This window comes from Saccostrea echinata, unplaced genomic scaffold (assembly GCF_033153115.1).
Source record: "Saccostrea echinata isolate AGI-Se365-2 ecotype Australia unplaced genomic scaffold, CSIRO_AGI_Sech_v1 ptg000030l, whole genome shotgun sequence".
Classification (NCBI taxonomy): Eukaryota; Metazoa; Mollusca; class Bivalvia; order Ostreida; family Ostreidae; genus Saccostrea; species Saccostrea echinata.
The window spans coordinates 2705353-2721963 of NW_026889779.1; the positions used below are offsets into that span (position 1 = coordinate 2705353).

Consider the following 16611-nt stretch of genomic DNA (forward strand, 5'->3'; position numbering starts at 1 on the left):
AAGTTAAAAGTTTGTTTGAGCAGGTCTATTTCCAAGTAACTATAAGTCCTACTTAAACCAAATTTGCATAGATATTGATCTTTGGATGTACACTAACTAGAAAAAAAACATGATGTGAAATTTGCCTTACTTATAGATAACATTCGAAGAAGTGAGCTTCGTAATCTTTGATTACCTTTGTTTTTACTTGAGAGAAAAAAAACCCATTTTTTTTTTCTTTTTAAAGCTTACAATTCAAAGATATTCTGTATGATTATTTACTTTGACAGGCAGACCTCACTAATCAATCTGTATACAGCTTTATACATGAGAATGAAAAGCAAAACCTCTATAACATCCTGTTCCACTACAGCATGCTTTCTCCAGAGGAACGTGCCAAAGGTAGGAATTTGCTGCCAAGAAATTCATGTATGTTTTTGTTATGCAGTAGTAACCCCCCCCCCCCCCCCCCCCCCCCCCCCCCCCCCCCCCGTGAAAGATGAATTGAATATAGATAATTTTATATAAATGATTTGTTTGATATGTTCATATATTATTATATTAAAATTTAATGAGTCTTTCACGGAATCTTTATTTCCCATTGTGCACTTCCTATTTTTCCTTTTGATCAGACAGATTTTTGGGTTTTCCCACAGCAAAACATGGACACTGCCATTCTTTCTCATAGCAAAAAAAAAAGGACTTTGCCATTAAAATCATATGAATGTAGGGATTTCATTTTTTGAGCTCAGTGCTCACGGGTCCTCTAACTCCTTTTTTTGTAATTTCTGGAAAATGTTGCCAAAATATCTGGTAGTTGATTAATGTGAGAATTGTTTTTAAAAAATAAAAAACCAAAATATAAGAGAATGACAGAAACACTCAGATATACATGTAAATTGTTTGTTTTTTTTTCAGAGAAGGATCAGCTGTGTTATAGTTGTCACTTCAGGAGGGAATCCTTGCCCCCCAGTAACAGTCCCCTGTATGAAGTGGTTAGTCTGTCAGGGTTCCAGCACTGGAGCAGGGATAAATGTAGGTCATCACATTAATTTACACAAAAATAGTGCATCATCAGTCACTCAAATTTATACTGTTCAAATTTTTTAGTCTAGTTATTAGAATGAATTCTGTAGGAAAAGTAGTTCTATCTAGAGGCATCTTGTCAATGTCCAGGCTCCTCTACACAAAGGAATACGTGTATAGGGAAAGGATATAACAAAACCTTGACATTGTGAAGTGGTTAATAGAAAATTCATATGCACATGTACATGTATTGCATATTTTCTCCCAACATTTTTGTGTATTTGTCCAGTGAGCAGTGTGGAGGAGGAGTGTTCCCAGTACGGACAGACTGGACCAAAAGAAAACAGCTGTTTCTGTTGTACAGTGAGACTACACAACTCTCAGTTTATACGGGAAATGTCTCTAGTGGACGAATCTAAAACAGAATTCACATCACGACACAGCTTAGAATGGAAGTTTTTATTTCTGGATCACAGGTATTTATACACAACCAGAGAAGAAGAATTTTATGTATTACCATTTAAAAATTTAAACCTTTGAGATGTGTCAAAGATTGTTTGTTACTTAGCTATGTATAATCCTATTCAAAGTTTTCAATCTTAAGTTCTGAAAATAATGATGTGTAAGATTTCACCAAACGCATTTTTAAAAATTTTATGGCAAAGATGAAAAGTCATGAACAGGAATTGGAGTTGTAAGGGTCTGCTTTCTGCAGTGTGTTGTGATGTGGCCTTCATATTTGTTGAAGGTCAAAAGGTCATGTAAGGTTAATGTCATATTTAGAGGTGAAAATGAATTCTCCAGTGCTTTGTCAGTACTACAGACAAATCATACATTGAAGAAAATCAGGCAAAAGCATGATTTGGTTCTGATATATATATATGTATTTTTTGCTTTTCAGGGCCTCTCCAATAATTGGATATCTACCATTTGAAGTTTTAGGGACTTCTGGATATGATTATTATCATCCTGATGACCTTGAACAGATAGCTAAATCACATGAGCAGTGTATGTTTTCAGTGTACATGTTACATTAATGGATGATAGTTTTTTTTTAACCCCAGGCACAAAGAATCCCATTATATTATTTACTGAAGATATTTCATGTTTCAAAAAGAAAAATGTAAAAAAAAAAAGTGTCATGGAAATTTTACAGGAGTTTTAAGTTTACTTGAGGAGACATTGATTTGAAAACTTTTTTATAGGTCAGTATACTACATGTATGTAATTTTTGACTTTCCATGAGGTCTAATTGTTACTATATGGACCTGATAAGGTAATAGTTGATGGAGGCTGAATAAACCTAACCTCCATAAAATTAATACAGTAAAATTTGGATATAGCAATGTCCTGGGGACCTGTGAATTTACTTCACTATATGCGTAATTCGTTATGTCCATGATGAATTCATTAAAGTGTTTGCAGTGAATTCATAATGTAGGTTTTCCTTAAAGTATGACTACAAATTTTGTTAAAGAAGCACTAAATACAAGACATACCCTGAATAACTTTAAGTTTTCTGTTGAATTGAATTTCATATAAAAATACTTAACAGAAAAATAAATTCAGTTCAATATTTTATGAATTTTGAGATCTTTAAAACTTTGTTATAAAAGATGTAAATGTTGTTATTTTTAACCTCAGTGGGACAACTAATCACTTCATATATATCTGTAAATTTGTCTTATTAGAGTCCATTAAAACCATAAAATTTTACAAAGAAATATTTAGGATTCTGCCAGAGATCCCCAAAAACTGCTTTATCTGTGAATTTGTTACATCCATGTCATTCTATGAGTTTTACTGTTTTGATGTTAACTTGCACTTGGAGGTACACCTCAAACAAGATTGTTCGGACTAATCAGCATCAAAATTCCTGACATTTAATAATATATAATTACAGACCTGACCTACTGAATTGTGTACTTCAATTGACTACCCTGGGGTAATGTTATATATATATATGTCTTAATTAAGTTAATGAGCAGTCTGATCCTGACTGACTTTGTGGTGTACCACTGTCTGATTTATATGTATTTTATGTACCTTGAACTACCAACCACTCATAAAAACAGTGGTGGGATACTCTGTGTGGTTATGTTAAACATAACCTAGATAAGTTTATAGATTATAAATCAGTTAAGGTAAGGAGCAGCTATTGTTCTGAATTTGATGTATTTATCGATTATCAGGGATATAGACATTAGATGTGAAGTCTTCACTTACAATCATGATTTGACAGGAGCCCATTATGCATAAATAATCCTACGTTTCCAACTGTCGTTGATTCCCTGGTGTTCCCAACAAACTAGACAGTTATTCCTTATATTTACATTTATATATGAAGTAAAATTGTAAATATAAATTTTACTTGACTTGCATGTTAGGCTCCTGACATTTCACTTCGTGAAATTTACATTCAGGTGTAATTACCAAAAAATCAACTCACCTAAATTTCAAAGAGTTATCACAGAGAAAACAACAATTAGAAATGTAAATATTACGTTTAACACTAACTGATATTTCAGTAGTTCAGCATATTAAACTGTCTGTTGGAATTTACTGTTTTTAATATCATTATGTAAGTGATACATCATGTTTCAACAAGAGCTGATTTATCAATAGGTATGATATTTTGTCTTTTGACAGTTATTAGCTCACCTGAGCTGAAGACTCATTACATATGAGCTTTTCTGATCATATTTTGTCTGGTGTCCATTTGTCTGTCTGTATGTAAATATTTCACATTTTCGATTTCTCAAGAACCACTCGGTCAATTTCAACTAAACTTACTACAAAGTATCCTTGGGTAAAGGGATTCAAGTTTGTTCTAATGTAGAGTCTTGCCCTCTTCCAAGGGGAGATAATTAAGAATGAGTGAAAATTTAATATCATCTTTTAAAAATCTTCTCAAGCATCACTGGGTCAGAAATGATGAAACTAATGTAGAAGCATTTTCAGGTAGTGTAGATTCAAGTTTGTTCAAATCATGTCCCCAAAGGGTAGGTTGGGGCCACAATAGGCAATCAAAGTTTTACATACTAATATATAAGAAAGAATATTTAAAAATCTTCCGGGAACCAATTGGCCAAAAGAGTTGAAACTTATGTGAAAGCTTCTTTACGTAGTGGATACAAATTTGTTCAAATCATGACCCCAGGAGGGTAGTATGGGGCCCAAAGGGGCGATCAACGTTTAACATACATAGGAATATATAAAAAAAAAACTTTACAAAAGCATGAATAGTCATATTGAATTCTGGAAGCATCCACAGGTACTGTAGATTCATTTTTTTTTTCAAATTATGACTCCTGGGGGTAGAGTAGGACCACAATAGGTGATCAAAGTTTTACATAGAAGTATACATGTATAGGGAAAAAATCTACTGATGAAGAAAAATAGGGCCATTGGGACTCAGGTGAGTATTGTGGCCCTTTACGCAACTGATACATGATGTATCAATAGTAAGTGATGTATTTACATTGTGTTTTAATAGTAATGCAGACTGGGGAGGGATCGTCAACCCACTATCGTTTTCTGACAAAGGGGCAACAGTGGATCTGGATAAAAACAAGATATTACATAACATATCATCAGTGGAATTCCAAGCCAGAATTTATTGTCTGCACTAATGTAGTTGTAAGGTAAGGAACCCAAAATAACTCTTAAGTAATAAATCTGGAATCAGTTTTTTTTTCTCTTGATGTAATACAATTATTATAATCTGATTGTGCAAGTGTCAGCCTTGCAAACCTGAAGAAGGTTTCACTTAGCTAAAGCAATGTCAATTTTTAAAGTATATTCAAAGCTTTAGACACCAGAATCAAAATGATATGTCTGTGAACAAGATTCAAAATATATGAGACCTAGGAGATATGAATCACTTAATCTTGTTTTTTGATTAATGAAATACATGTATTTTAAAGATAAAGATTTCAAGCTTAAAAAAATTAATGCTAAGCTCATATATGTTCCACTATTTAATACTCACAAAATATATGTAAACTTTTTGAAGGTCATTTATCTTCAGAAACATGGTTTTATTGATTACCAATTTTGTATTTTAGCTATGCTGATGTCAGGGAACAGGTACTCAAGGATTTGGGTATTGATTCTAAGTCAGACAACTTGGAGTCTTCCTTCCAAGTCCAGCGAAGTCCCTCCGTATGTTCTGTGACCTCAGGAGGAAGGTCACGGTCCAACTGGTCCTCTTCACACTCTATTGATTCTGCCAGCACTGATCAACATGTCAGTGGTAAGTGCATACTTAAGATTTACAAAGGAATTTTTCATACTTTTATCTAGGTCACTCTGACCCAATTTCAAGTAAATATGGAACTACAGGTAACTCTCGATACCTCGAAGTCCGCGGGACCGAGGAAAAATTCGAGAGATCAAGAGTTCGAGTTTTCAAGAGTCCGGAATTTTCCGGGTTTGTTGACAGGTTTTAAAATTAGTCTAACCAGATGTAATGATTTTCATGCAGTGCTAACCATGCTAACCTTTTACACGTGGTTTTTATAAAACAACGATATTTTTTAGATGAATATTTCATTAAACTGAGTAACGCAAAAAATGTATATCGTCATTTCATGTATATTTATTTATTCTTTGTAATACGGACATCATACTAGATCTATGCATTCGTTACTTGAAAATAACGTTTTACAGCGTCGTACATATGCATTGACTATTCCAAGCATGATAATTGAACGCAGTTCTGTAAGTATTTGTCCAATAATAGTCGTCATATTGACATTGAGGCTGTTTCTGCTTTTTCATATTTCGTTTAACTTTGACACAGACTCAAAATAAAAATAAAATTAGTGTTTCGTCTTTTAATCATTTACTACATTTCACTGACACTGCGTCTCTGAATTACCGTACGTAAGACAGTCGATGATAATTATTTTAATAGCATATAGGCAAAATATGATTAATTATAAATCAATTATCACCTTGCAGCATAAGTGTCACCTGAATAAACATCCCGTTCCCCAAGACCCGCGTCTTCTGCCTAGGACGATTTAAATGTCCAGGTAAAGGTGTTAATTACACATAGCCACTTCGATGTATCGAGGTTAAATTCTAATAGAATATGCATAGCGGGACTGCATTTTGACTTCGAGGGATCAAGGGTTTCGAGAGATCAAGAGTTCGAGAAATCAAGAGTAAATTTGCTTAGTTATATAGGGGAAAAATTCGGGACCGGAGACTCACTTCGAGCGATCAAGAACTTCGAGAGATCAAAGTTCGAGCCATCAAGAGTTACCTGTATATGGTTTACTGAGCCTTTGTGATTACGACTGTACTACACTGTACATCTGAATTTAAATAAAAGGTTAATAGAATGTAAGTTATTGCATCTTGATACAAAACCTATGTTGTTAAAAGAAAACATGATGAACTTGTGGTTATTTCTTGGTATGAATAACTGTTATACAATAAAATAAAGGCTGATTATTTCATCACAAAGGAAACCGTGAATGTGCATCTTATGGACTAGAAACCAAAAACGCTGGTAAAAATTTAATCAAACTCCTGTTGTAGAAGCCTCTAGATCAATTGGTCGTCTTTTGTTTGTGTCATTGGACTGTGTCTTCTAGTAACTTTAATTGTGTTATTATTCAATTTTACTTGTTTCATCCCCTGTATTACTCAAGTTTACCACAGTAGAATAGTTCTACAGACTAGTAAGGGAAAACAATTTTATCACTGTTCAGTATATTTTATTGTTATTACCCCCTTCTTTCTGGCACTTTGTAATTTGTTCCCAAGTGCCCTAGACATTAGCTGGGATAAATATGGTATAATGTAACTGTGTTATCTTTTTTGACTAGATTTTCATATGGTATTTTACAGGAAATCAGATGTCTGATAAAGAAAGTGTGGAAGAACTGCCCTCTCACATCACAAAAGATTCTTCTTTGTCACAACACAAGCATATCCAGCTTCTGCTTCAACAGAGATACCTCAACCAGGCTACTGCTAATGACCCCAAACAGCTACAGAGATACACAGAACCAGCTGCTGCAGCCCAGAATATGTTACATGTCAACCCAGATAGACTGGTAGGAATCCATTTCAAAAATCTATGGGTCTCTACCATAGTTGTAAAGACCAATCCTCTGTAATTTGATGGGATTTGTCTAATTTTACCCTTTCATCCTGCTATTCATATCAAGAAAGCTAAATTCCAATGAAATTTTGGTAGCAAAAGAGCAGAGGATGTCGATTAGTATATATTGTAGGTTTGTCCCTTGATTGAAATAGCAGGGGATATTAAACAAGTAGAAAGGGTCTGGGATTCCTCCTCTAAGAGGGGGTTGAGAGGAAATACATGTACCATAATAACCATAGGCTTATGTCATTATAGGTGGGGAAATTCCCTTTCCCCCAGGTCTTAGGGACAACCCTGTACTGTGATGTTAGAAAAGACTGCTGTAATTGTCAATTACCTTCATCTGAAGTTACCTTTCTAAAATAGCACATGAGTAATGGATGTGTTTGTTTAAGTTATGGAGCAAGAATATGTAAATAGTATAGATCCATGTATCAAAGAGGGCAATTAGAACATTTTCATGATTGAACTACAGCATGTGTCAAAAGTTAATCATGAGGAGGAATAAATTTAAGATAGTCACTTTGTTGTAGACTTCTTCATATAGAACCTTGCTTATTTTGACTACTCACCAAAAAAGTTTGGCAATGGGTGAAAAGAAAATTTGCAACTAATTTTCCAAAGCCAAACTGCACTTCAGTGACTGATGAGCAAGTTTAGCATGCTCCCAGCTTCAAAAGTGAAGTACAGTGCTTACACTGTACATAATTATTTTGTGTATCTATGGATGCTTTTGTCTATGTAGTATTTAAATTGTTTTGATTGTGCACCTAAAAAGATGGGAGGGCATGGCCACAGGTTATTATCACATTACGACAACTTAAGTTCTTGCAATATTTTTTTAAAAATGGGCATTCCCAATATTGGAAATATTGCATAAACAGTTCTTTTAAAATCAAGAGGGAAGAAGTTTTATTGTTTTCAAGATTTTAGAAGTTAAATTTTGGGAAATTAATGAAAGTTTACTTTATTTACAGGCAATGGTATCAAACAGAAATGGAGCAGACAGTGTTTCCTCAACTTCGCACATTCCCACAATGCATCACAGTTCACAACTTCCTGTTATTGATGGTCAAAAATCTCCAGTATGTTACCTACAAAATGATCTTTTCACCTTGATAATAATTTACAAGGACATACTTGTACATTTTCCGCCCTATAAGTGAATTATGTCATTTTTTAAAGTGAATATTATATAAATTTGTTGAGGATTAAACTTCCGAAAGAAAAGGCTATTAAGGTTCACACTAAAAAGAAAGGTTGTTAATAATCAGAAGATAAATGGCTCTCAGTCAAGGTTGTCTATGTGATCCTGTTAGGATTTGCATTTTTATTAGCTCTTCTGAGCCAAAGGCTCAAAGAGCTAATGCTATGGCCATTTGTGCGGTGTGCGGTGTGCGTAAACTTTTTAGAATATGGGCCATAACTCAAGAACCCCTTGGCCAATTATTGTCAAATTTGTCACAGGGTATCCTTGGCCCAAGGGCTCCCTTTTTTACTAAAACTGGGGTTGTGACCCTTTAACAAGGGGAGATAATTAGGAAAATAGAAAAAAAAGTACTGGTTGCTAAAAAATCTTCTTCTCAAGAACCACTGGGCAGATTATCACCAAACTTACACAAAAGGATGAGGATATGTTGTAGATTGAAATTTGCACGGGGAATTACCCTGGGGCAAAGGGCGTGGTCTCAAGGTCACTTCAAAGTTGACCAAAAATTACATTTTATTAAAATGTTGATATTTTGCTTACTATAAGGACTAGGATCATCAAATCTTGTCAGTTGGTGCATCTAAGGACCTCATATCATGTTGACTCAAAAGTAGGTCACGGTGACCTACTTTTTAAATTTTGCGACCATTCTTTTTCAAACTGATTTAGAGGCATATTTTGAACAATTTAAGGCCTATGATCATCAAACTTTGTCAGTTGATGCATCTTGGGTCCTCAAAGTACGTCAACTAAAAAGTAGGTCACCTTGACCTACTTTTTGAATTTTATGGCTAATCTTTTTTAAAACACTTAAGGTCATTAATTTGAATACGGGGAGGCTTAGAATCATTAAATCTTGTAAGATGATGCATCTTGGGGCCATAAAACATATTTATTAAAAAGTAGGTCACAGTGACCTACTTTTTGAACTTTGCAGGCATTCAATTTCAAAGTGTTTTAGAGGCATAATTTGGACATTTTAAGTCCTATGATCATAAAACTTTGTAACTTGATGCATCTTGGGTCCTCAAAAAAGGTCAACTGAAAAGTAGGTCACCGTGACCTACTTTTCAATTTATATGACTATAATTAAATATTTCGGATACTAATTGGCTTAGAATCATCAAACTTTGTCAGTTGATGCGTCATGGGTCTTCGGAGTAGGTCGACTAAAAAAGTAGGTCCCCGTGACCTACTTTCGGAAAATTTATGGCTTTAATAAAATATTTTCGGGTACTAATTGGCTTAGAATCATAAAACTTTGTCAGTTTATGCGTCATGGGTCCTCGGAGTACAGCAACTGAAAAGTAGGTCACCGTGACCTACTTTTGAAAATTTATGGCTTTAATCAAATATTTCAGGTACTAATTGGCTTAGAATCATTAAACTTTGTCAGTTGATGCGTCTTGGGTCCTCGGAGTACAACAACTGAAAAGTAGGTCACGGTGACCTTCTTTTGAAATTTTATGGCTGTATTTAATATTTTCAGGAATTATTTGGCTTAGAATCGTCAAAATTTGTCAGTTGATGCATCTTTGGTCCTCGGAGTAGGTTGACTGAAAAGTAGGTCACTGTGACCTACTTTTGAAAATTTATGGCTTTAATTAAATATTACAGGTACTAATTGGCTTAGAATCATCAAACTTTGTCAGTTGATGCATCTTGGGTCCTTGGAGTAAAACAATTGAAAAGTAGGTCACTTTGACCTACTTATAAAATTTTATGATTATAATTTTAAAAAATATTTTAGGTATTAATTGGCTTAGAATCATCAAATTTAGTTGATGGGTCCTCAGAGAATGACAAGTGATAAGTAGGTCACCATGACCAACTCTCAGGTACTAATTGGCATAGAATCATCTTGGGTTCTCAGAGTGTGAATTGGAATTTCAAGGGTTTATGTAAATATACAGGATACTTCGAGGCTTCAAATAGAAGTGATAGGTTGTACAGTTTATCAGAAGAGCGATTCAAGGCCCATGGGCCTCTTGTTTAAAGTTGCCTTTATAAGGGAGAGATTGTTAAAATTCATACTGAAAAATGAGGTAGCTATCGACCGCAAGATGTGTCACAATTCTTTATCACAAGTTTGCCCTCTCTTACGACTTGGGAGTGTGTCACCACCCTCCACCAAGATGACATAAAGGTCAGGGTCACAAGGATTGAACCAGACCATAACTTTATAATGCACTAAATTTATGTAATGTTGGCATTTGTTGGGCAGAATTATCTTTTTGTAGTACTTGAAACAAATTATTTTGAAATTTAAGCTGAAAGTTTATAGAAATCAAATCAGATTAGGAATATTAAATATTCTTTTTTAGCTCTTCTGAGCCAAAGGCTCAAAGAGCTAATGCTATGGCCATTTGTGCGGTGTGCGTAAACTTTTTAGAATATGGGCCATAACTCAAGAACCTCTTGGCCAATTATTGTCAAATTTGTCTCAGGGTATCCTTGGCCCAAGGGCCCCCTTTTATACTAAAACTGGGGTTGTGACCCTTTAACAAGGGGAGATAATTAGGAAAATAGAAAAAAAAGTACTGGTTGCTAAAAAATCTTCTTCTCAAGAACCACTGGGCAGATTATTACCAAACTTACACAAAAGGATGAGGATATGTTGTAGATTAAAATTTGCACGGGGATTTACCCTGGGGCAAAGGGCGTGGTCTCAAGGTCACTTCAAAGTTGACCAAAAATTACATTTTATTAAAATGTTGATATTTTGCTTACTATAAGGACTAGGATCATCAAATCTTGTCAGTTGGTGCATCTAAGGACCTCATATCATGTTGACTCAAAAGTAGGTCACAGTGACCTACTTTTTAAATTTTGCGGCCATTCTTTTTCAAACTGATTTAGAGGCATATTTTGAAGAATTTAAGGCCTATGATCATCAAACTTTGTCAGTTGATGCATCTTGGGTCCTCAAAGTACGTCAACTAAAAAGTAGGTCACCTTGACCTACTTTTTGAATTTTATGGCTTATCTTTTTTAAAACAATTAAGGTCATTAATTCGAATACGGGGAGGCTTAGAATCATTAAATCTTGTAAGATGATGCATCTTGGGGCCATAAAACATATTTATTAAAAAGTAGGTCACAGTGACCTACTTTTTGAACTTTGCAGGCATTCGATTTCAAAGTGTTTTAGAGGCATAATTTGGACATTTTAAGTCCTATGATCATAAAACTTTGTCAGTTGATGCATCTTGGGTCCTCAAAAAAGGTCAACTGAAAAGTAGGTCACCGTGACCTACTTTTCAATTTATATGACTATAATTAAATATTTCAGGTACTAATTGGCTTAGAATCATCAAACTTTGTCAGTTGATGCATCTTGGGTCTTCGGAGTAGGTCGACTAAAAAGTAGGTCACAGTGACCTACTTTTAAAAATTTATGGCGTTAATTGAATATTTCGGGTACTAATTGGCTTAGAATCATCAAACTTTGTCAGTTGATGCATCTTGGGTCTTCGGAGTAGGTCGACTAAAAAGTAGGTCGCAGTGACCTACTTTTGAAAATTTATGGCGATAATTAAATATTTCGGGTACTAATTGGCTTAGAATCATCAAACTTTGTCAGTTGATGCATCTTGGGTCTTCAGAGTAGATCGACTAAAAAGTAGGTCACCGTGACCTACTTTTGAAAATTTATGGCTTTAATTGAATATTTTGGGTACTAATTGGCTTAGAATCATCAAACTTTGTCAGTTGATGCGTCATGGGTCTTCGGAGTAGGTCGACTAAAAAGTAGGTCACCGTGACCTACTTTCGGAAAATTTATGGCTTTAATAAAATATTTTGGGTACTAGTTGGCTTAGAATCATAAAACTTTGTCAGTTTAGGCGTCATGGGTCCTCGGAGTACAGCAACTGAAAAGTAGGTCACTCTGACCTACTTTTGAAAATTTATGGCTTTAATCAAATATTTCGGGTACTAATTGGCTTAAAATCATTAAACTTTGTCAGTTGATGCGTCTTGGGTCCTTGGAGTACAACAACTGAAAAGTAGGTCATGGTGACCTACTTTTGAAATTTTATGGCTGTATTTAATATATTCAGGAATTATTTGGCTTAGAATCGTCAAAATTTGTCAGTTGATGCATCTTTGGTCCTCGGAGTAGGTTGACTGAAAAGTAGGTCACTGTGACCTACTTTTGAAAATTTATGGCTGTAATTAAATATTTTGGGTACTTATTGGCTAGAATCATCAAACTTTGTCAGTCGATGTATCTTTGGTCCTCGGAGTACAGCAACTGAAAAGAAGGTCACGGTGACCTACTTTTGAAAATTTATGGCTTTAATTAAATATTACAGGTACTAATTGGCTTAGAATCATCAAACTTTGTCAGTTGATGCATCTTGGGTCCTTGGAGTAAAACAATTGAAAAGTAGGTCACTTTGACCTACTTATAAAATTTTATGATTATAATTTTAAAAAACATTTTAGGTATTAATTGGCTTAGAATCATCAAACTTAGTTGATGGGTCCTCAGAGAATGACAAGTGATAAGTAGGTCACCATGACCAACTCTCAGGTACTAATTGGCTTAGAATCATCTTGGGTTCTCAGAGTGTGAATTGGAATTTCAAGGGTTTATGTAAATATACAGGATACTTCGAGGCTTCAAATAGAAGTGATAGGTTGTACAGTTTATCAGAAGAGCGATTCAAGGCCCATGGGCCTCTTGTTTTTCAGTGCGACATGTGGAGTACTGGAGTACTAGTTTTGATAGAATGGCTTTTTTGTGCTCTCTAATTGTTAGGCGATAAAAATTTAATTAATAGTTTCTCAGCCCAAAAATTTCAAAATTCAATGCAGCAGGCAGGTTTTTTTTTTTTTGTTTTTTGTTTTTTTGAAGCAGGTGTCTCATTTTTCATGTCAGTCGTTTAACAAAATGATCATATTAACTGATTCTTACTTTTTTGTTCTCTTAATATACTAATTATAATGTACTCAACTTTAAATTATGTTATTCTAAACATTTCTTTAAAAGTTAATTAATAAAGGACTGTATAGACTAGAAGAATATTGTTTGTCTAATAAAAAAAATTCTATTAATTGTTATGAAAAGGGAAATAACTCAATTTTCTTTTTCAACTTGGAAAAATAGAAAATTGAGTTATTTCCCTTTTCAAAATGTCAATAAAATTGATCAATGTGGCAGATTTTGACCAGATGCGGCGTGCCTGAGAAACTATTGATTAATTTTTTTGGGCCTTAATTGTCACTTCTAACATAGAAATATTTCTTTGAATTGTTAGTATACGTTTTATTTTATGTATGTGAACAGAGTCAGACTCCACAGTTATTTCTGACACCAATCCAGAAGCAGCTTCATGAACAGTTGAGAGAGAAGTCCCAGAAATTACAGCAGGCCATTCTTCAACAACAGGAAGAACTTCAACAGATTACACGGCAGCTTGCAATGGCTCAGCAGGGAATTCTTCCACTCCCTGATGTCCCCAATCCAGGTGAAGCTTTAGCTGAAGGATTATTTTTTTGTGTAGTACACAGTTTGTTCAGGTCCCCACTTCAAAAATGGGGAAGTTATCACTATTCATCAAAATGTGGATGCCCTATACATGTACAGTAAAACTTGCTTAATCCGGCGACCAGTGGTTCCAAAATTTTTGGCCGGATTAGACAACATCCGGATTGGAGAAAATTGAACCGTTATAGCAAGTTAAAAATTTCATAGATATAAACAAAGATGGTAAATAAATACTTGATCAAATGTGTCATTTTTTTTACGTTTCACTTGAAAACATCGTCTATTTCGTTTGTTTTGAACTCTGTTTGTTCTTCAGAATTTTCATTTCTGTTTAAATTTTTTATTCAGTAATGAAATATATTATCTGTTGGTCATTCATTAAATTTGAAAATCGTTAAATGTTTTAAACACACTCCAAAACTTCATCGTAGCTGTAAATATTATTTTGTTAGGGACAGATTTCTAATTAATTTCTTTCTAAACTAGCGACACAAAGGGAAGTAATTCGAATTGCACGTCATGCACGCAAAACGAAAGTAGAAAGGAGGTCATGAATAAGTCTCCAAGTTTTTAGCTCACCTCGACGAAGTCGAGATGAGCTTATGCTATACCCCCGGCGTCGGCGTCGGCGTCGGTGTCGGCGTTAGCGTCGGCGTCCCAGGTTAAAGTTTTAGGAGCAAGTCCCATTCCCAAGTAGCTATAAGCCCTACCTGGACCAAACTTAAATGGATGATGCATCTAGGGATGGACACTACCAAACTTGCTTCGGATGCTGGATCTGACCTAGATTTTCCAGATGAGTGACCAGGTTAAAGTTTTAGGAGCAAGTCCATTCCCAAGTAACTATAAGCCCTACCTGGATCAAACTTGCATAGATGATGCATCTAGGGATGGACACTACCACACTTACTTTGGATGCTGGATCTGACCTAGATTTTCCGGATGAGTGACCAGGTTAAAGTTTTAGGAGCAGGTCCATTCCCAAGTAACTATAAGCCCTACCTGGACCAAACTTGCATGGATGATGCATCTAGGGATGGACACTACCAAACTTGCTTCGGATGCTGGATCTGACCTAGATTTTCCGGATGAGTGACCAGGTTAAAGTTTTAGGAGCAGGTCCATTCCCAAGTAACTATAAGCCCTACCTTGACCAAACTTGCATGGATGATGCATCTAGGGATGGACACTACCACACTTGCTTCGGATGCTGGATCTGACCTAGATTTTCCAGATGAGTGACCAGGTTAAATTTTAGGAGCAGGTCCATTCCCAAGTAACTTAAAGCCCTACCTTGACCAAACTTGCATGGATGATGCATCTAGGGATGGACATGGCCACACTTGCTTCGGATGCTGGATCTGACCTAGATTTTCCAGATGAGAGACCAGGTTAAAGTTTTAGGAGCAGGTCCATTCCCAAGTAACTATAAGCCCTACCTTGACCAAACTTGCATGGATGATGCATCTAGGGATGGACACTACCACACTTGCTTCGGATGCTGGATCTGACCTAGATTTTCCGGATGAGTGATCAGGTTAAAGTTTTAGGAGCAGGTCCATTCCCAAGAAACTATAAGCTCTACCTTGACCAAACTTGCATGGATGATGCATCTAGGGATGGACATGGCCACACTTACTTCGGATGCTGGATCTGACCTAGATTTTCCGGATGAGTGACCAGGTTAAAGTTTTAGGAGCAGGTCCATTCCCAAGTAACTATAAGCCCTACCTGGACCAAACTTGCATGGATGATGCATCTAGGGATGGACACTACCACACTTGCTTCGGATGCTGGATCTGACCTAGATTTTCCAGATGAGTGACCAGGTTAAATTTAAGGAGCAGGTCCATTCCCAAGTAACTATAAGCCCTACCTTGACCAAACTTGCATGGATGATGCATCCAGGGATGGACACTACCACACTTGCTTCGGATGCTGGATCTGACCTAGATTTTCCACATGAGTGAATTTTAGCCATATTTTAACCAAATTAGCATGGATGATGTATCTAGGGATGGACACTTCCAGACTTGCCTTGGATTCTGAATCTGACGTACATTTTCCAGATGAGTGACCAGGGTAATTTTTTTGGAGTAGCTATATAATATTATGGCCTGTTATGATTAAACTTGCATAGATGGTGCATCTAAGGATGAAAACTTCCAGACTTGGTTTGGATGTTGGAACTGACCAAAATTTTCTTTGATTACTTAACAGGTCAAAAGTTTTTTGAGCAGGTCTATAATTAAATCAAACTTGCGTGGATATTGATCTTGGGATGTACCCTAACTAGAAAAAAAATATGATGTGAAATTTGCCTTACTTGTAGATAACATTCGTCGAGGTGAGCTTCGTAATCTTTGATTACCTATGTTTCTACAGACATGCTACACGCAACCATCACTATCACTCGTTCTTTTGCGAGTTTCCTCGCCTTCCTTGAGCCATTAATGAATTTTTTTAATTACGTTTGTTAAAATCTAAACTGTCGATACAGGATAGATCATTAACGGGACAATAATTACCCCACGCGAGACTTCTCTAATGACCAGCGGTCACAGGTAAAAATAAGTGGCCGGATTAGAGGAGATAATTTGTGCTAATTATGAGCAGTTAGTTCTTTAAATAGCGGCCGGTTTACAGAATAGGCAAGATCCGGATTGAACAACATTTATTAAACATAAATTATAAAGAAAATTCAAGGGACTAAAATATTACGCCAGACTGAACAACATGCTGGAATGCACAACATCCGGATTCAACAAGTTTTACTGTACT

The 16611-nt window shown here is 35.5% G+C and overlaps 1 protein-coding gene across 1 annotated transcript in view; it reads left to right on the forward strand.

The window, feature by feature from the left end:
* Nucleotides 1-16611, forward strand: part of LOC133197105 (circadian locomoter output cycles protein kaput-like) — a 31033-nt gene that overhangs the window by 11027 nt on the left and 3395 nt on the right. Inside the window, exons 7-15 of the mRNA XM_061332949.1 lie at nucleotides 270-381; nucleotides 898-1014; nucleotides 1295-1481; nucleotides 1907-2013; nucleotides 4502-4649; nucleotides 5073-5260; nucleotides 6868-7076; nucleotides 8104-8211; nucleotides 13630-13810. Coding sequence (XP_061188933.1) covers nucleotides 270-381; nucleotides 898-1014; nucleotides 1295-1481; nucleotides 1907-2013; nucleotides 4502-4649; nucleotides 5073-5260; nucleotides 6868-7076; nucleotides 8104-8211; nucleotides 13630-13810 — 1357 coding nt within the window. The remainder of the gene's footprint in view (nucleotides 1-269; nucleotides 382-897; nucleotides 1015-1294; nucleotides 1482-1906; nucleotides 2014-4501; nucleotides 4650-5072; nucleotides 5261-6867; nucleotides 7077-8103; nucleotides 8212-13629; nucleotides 13811-16611) is intronic.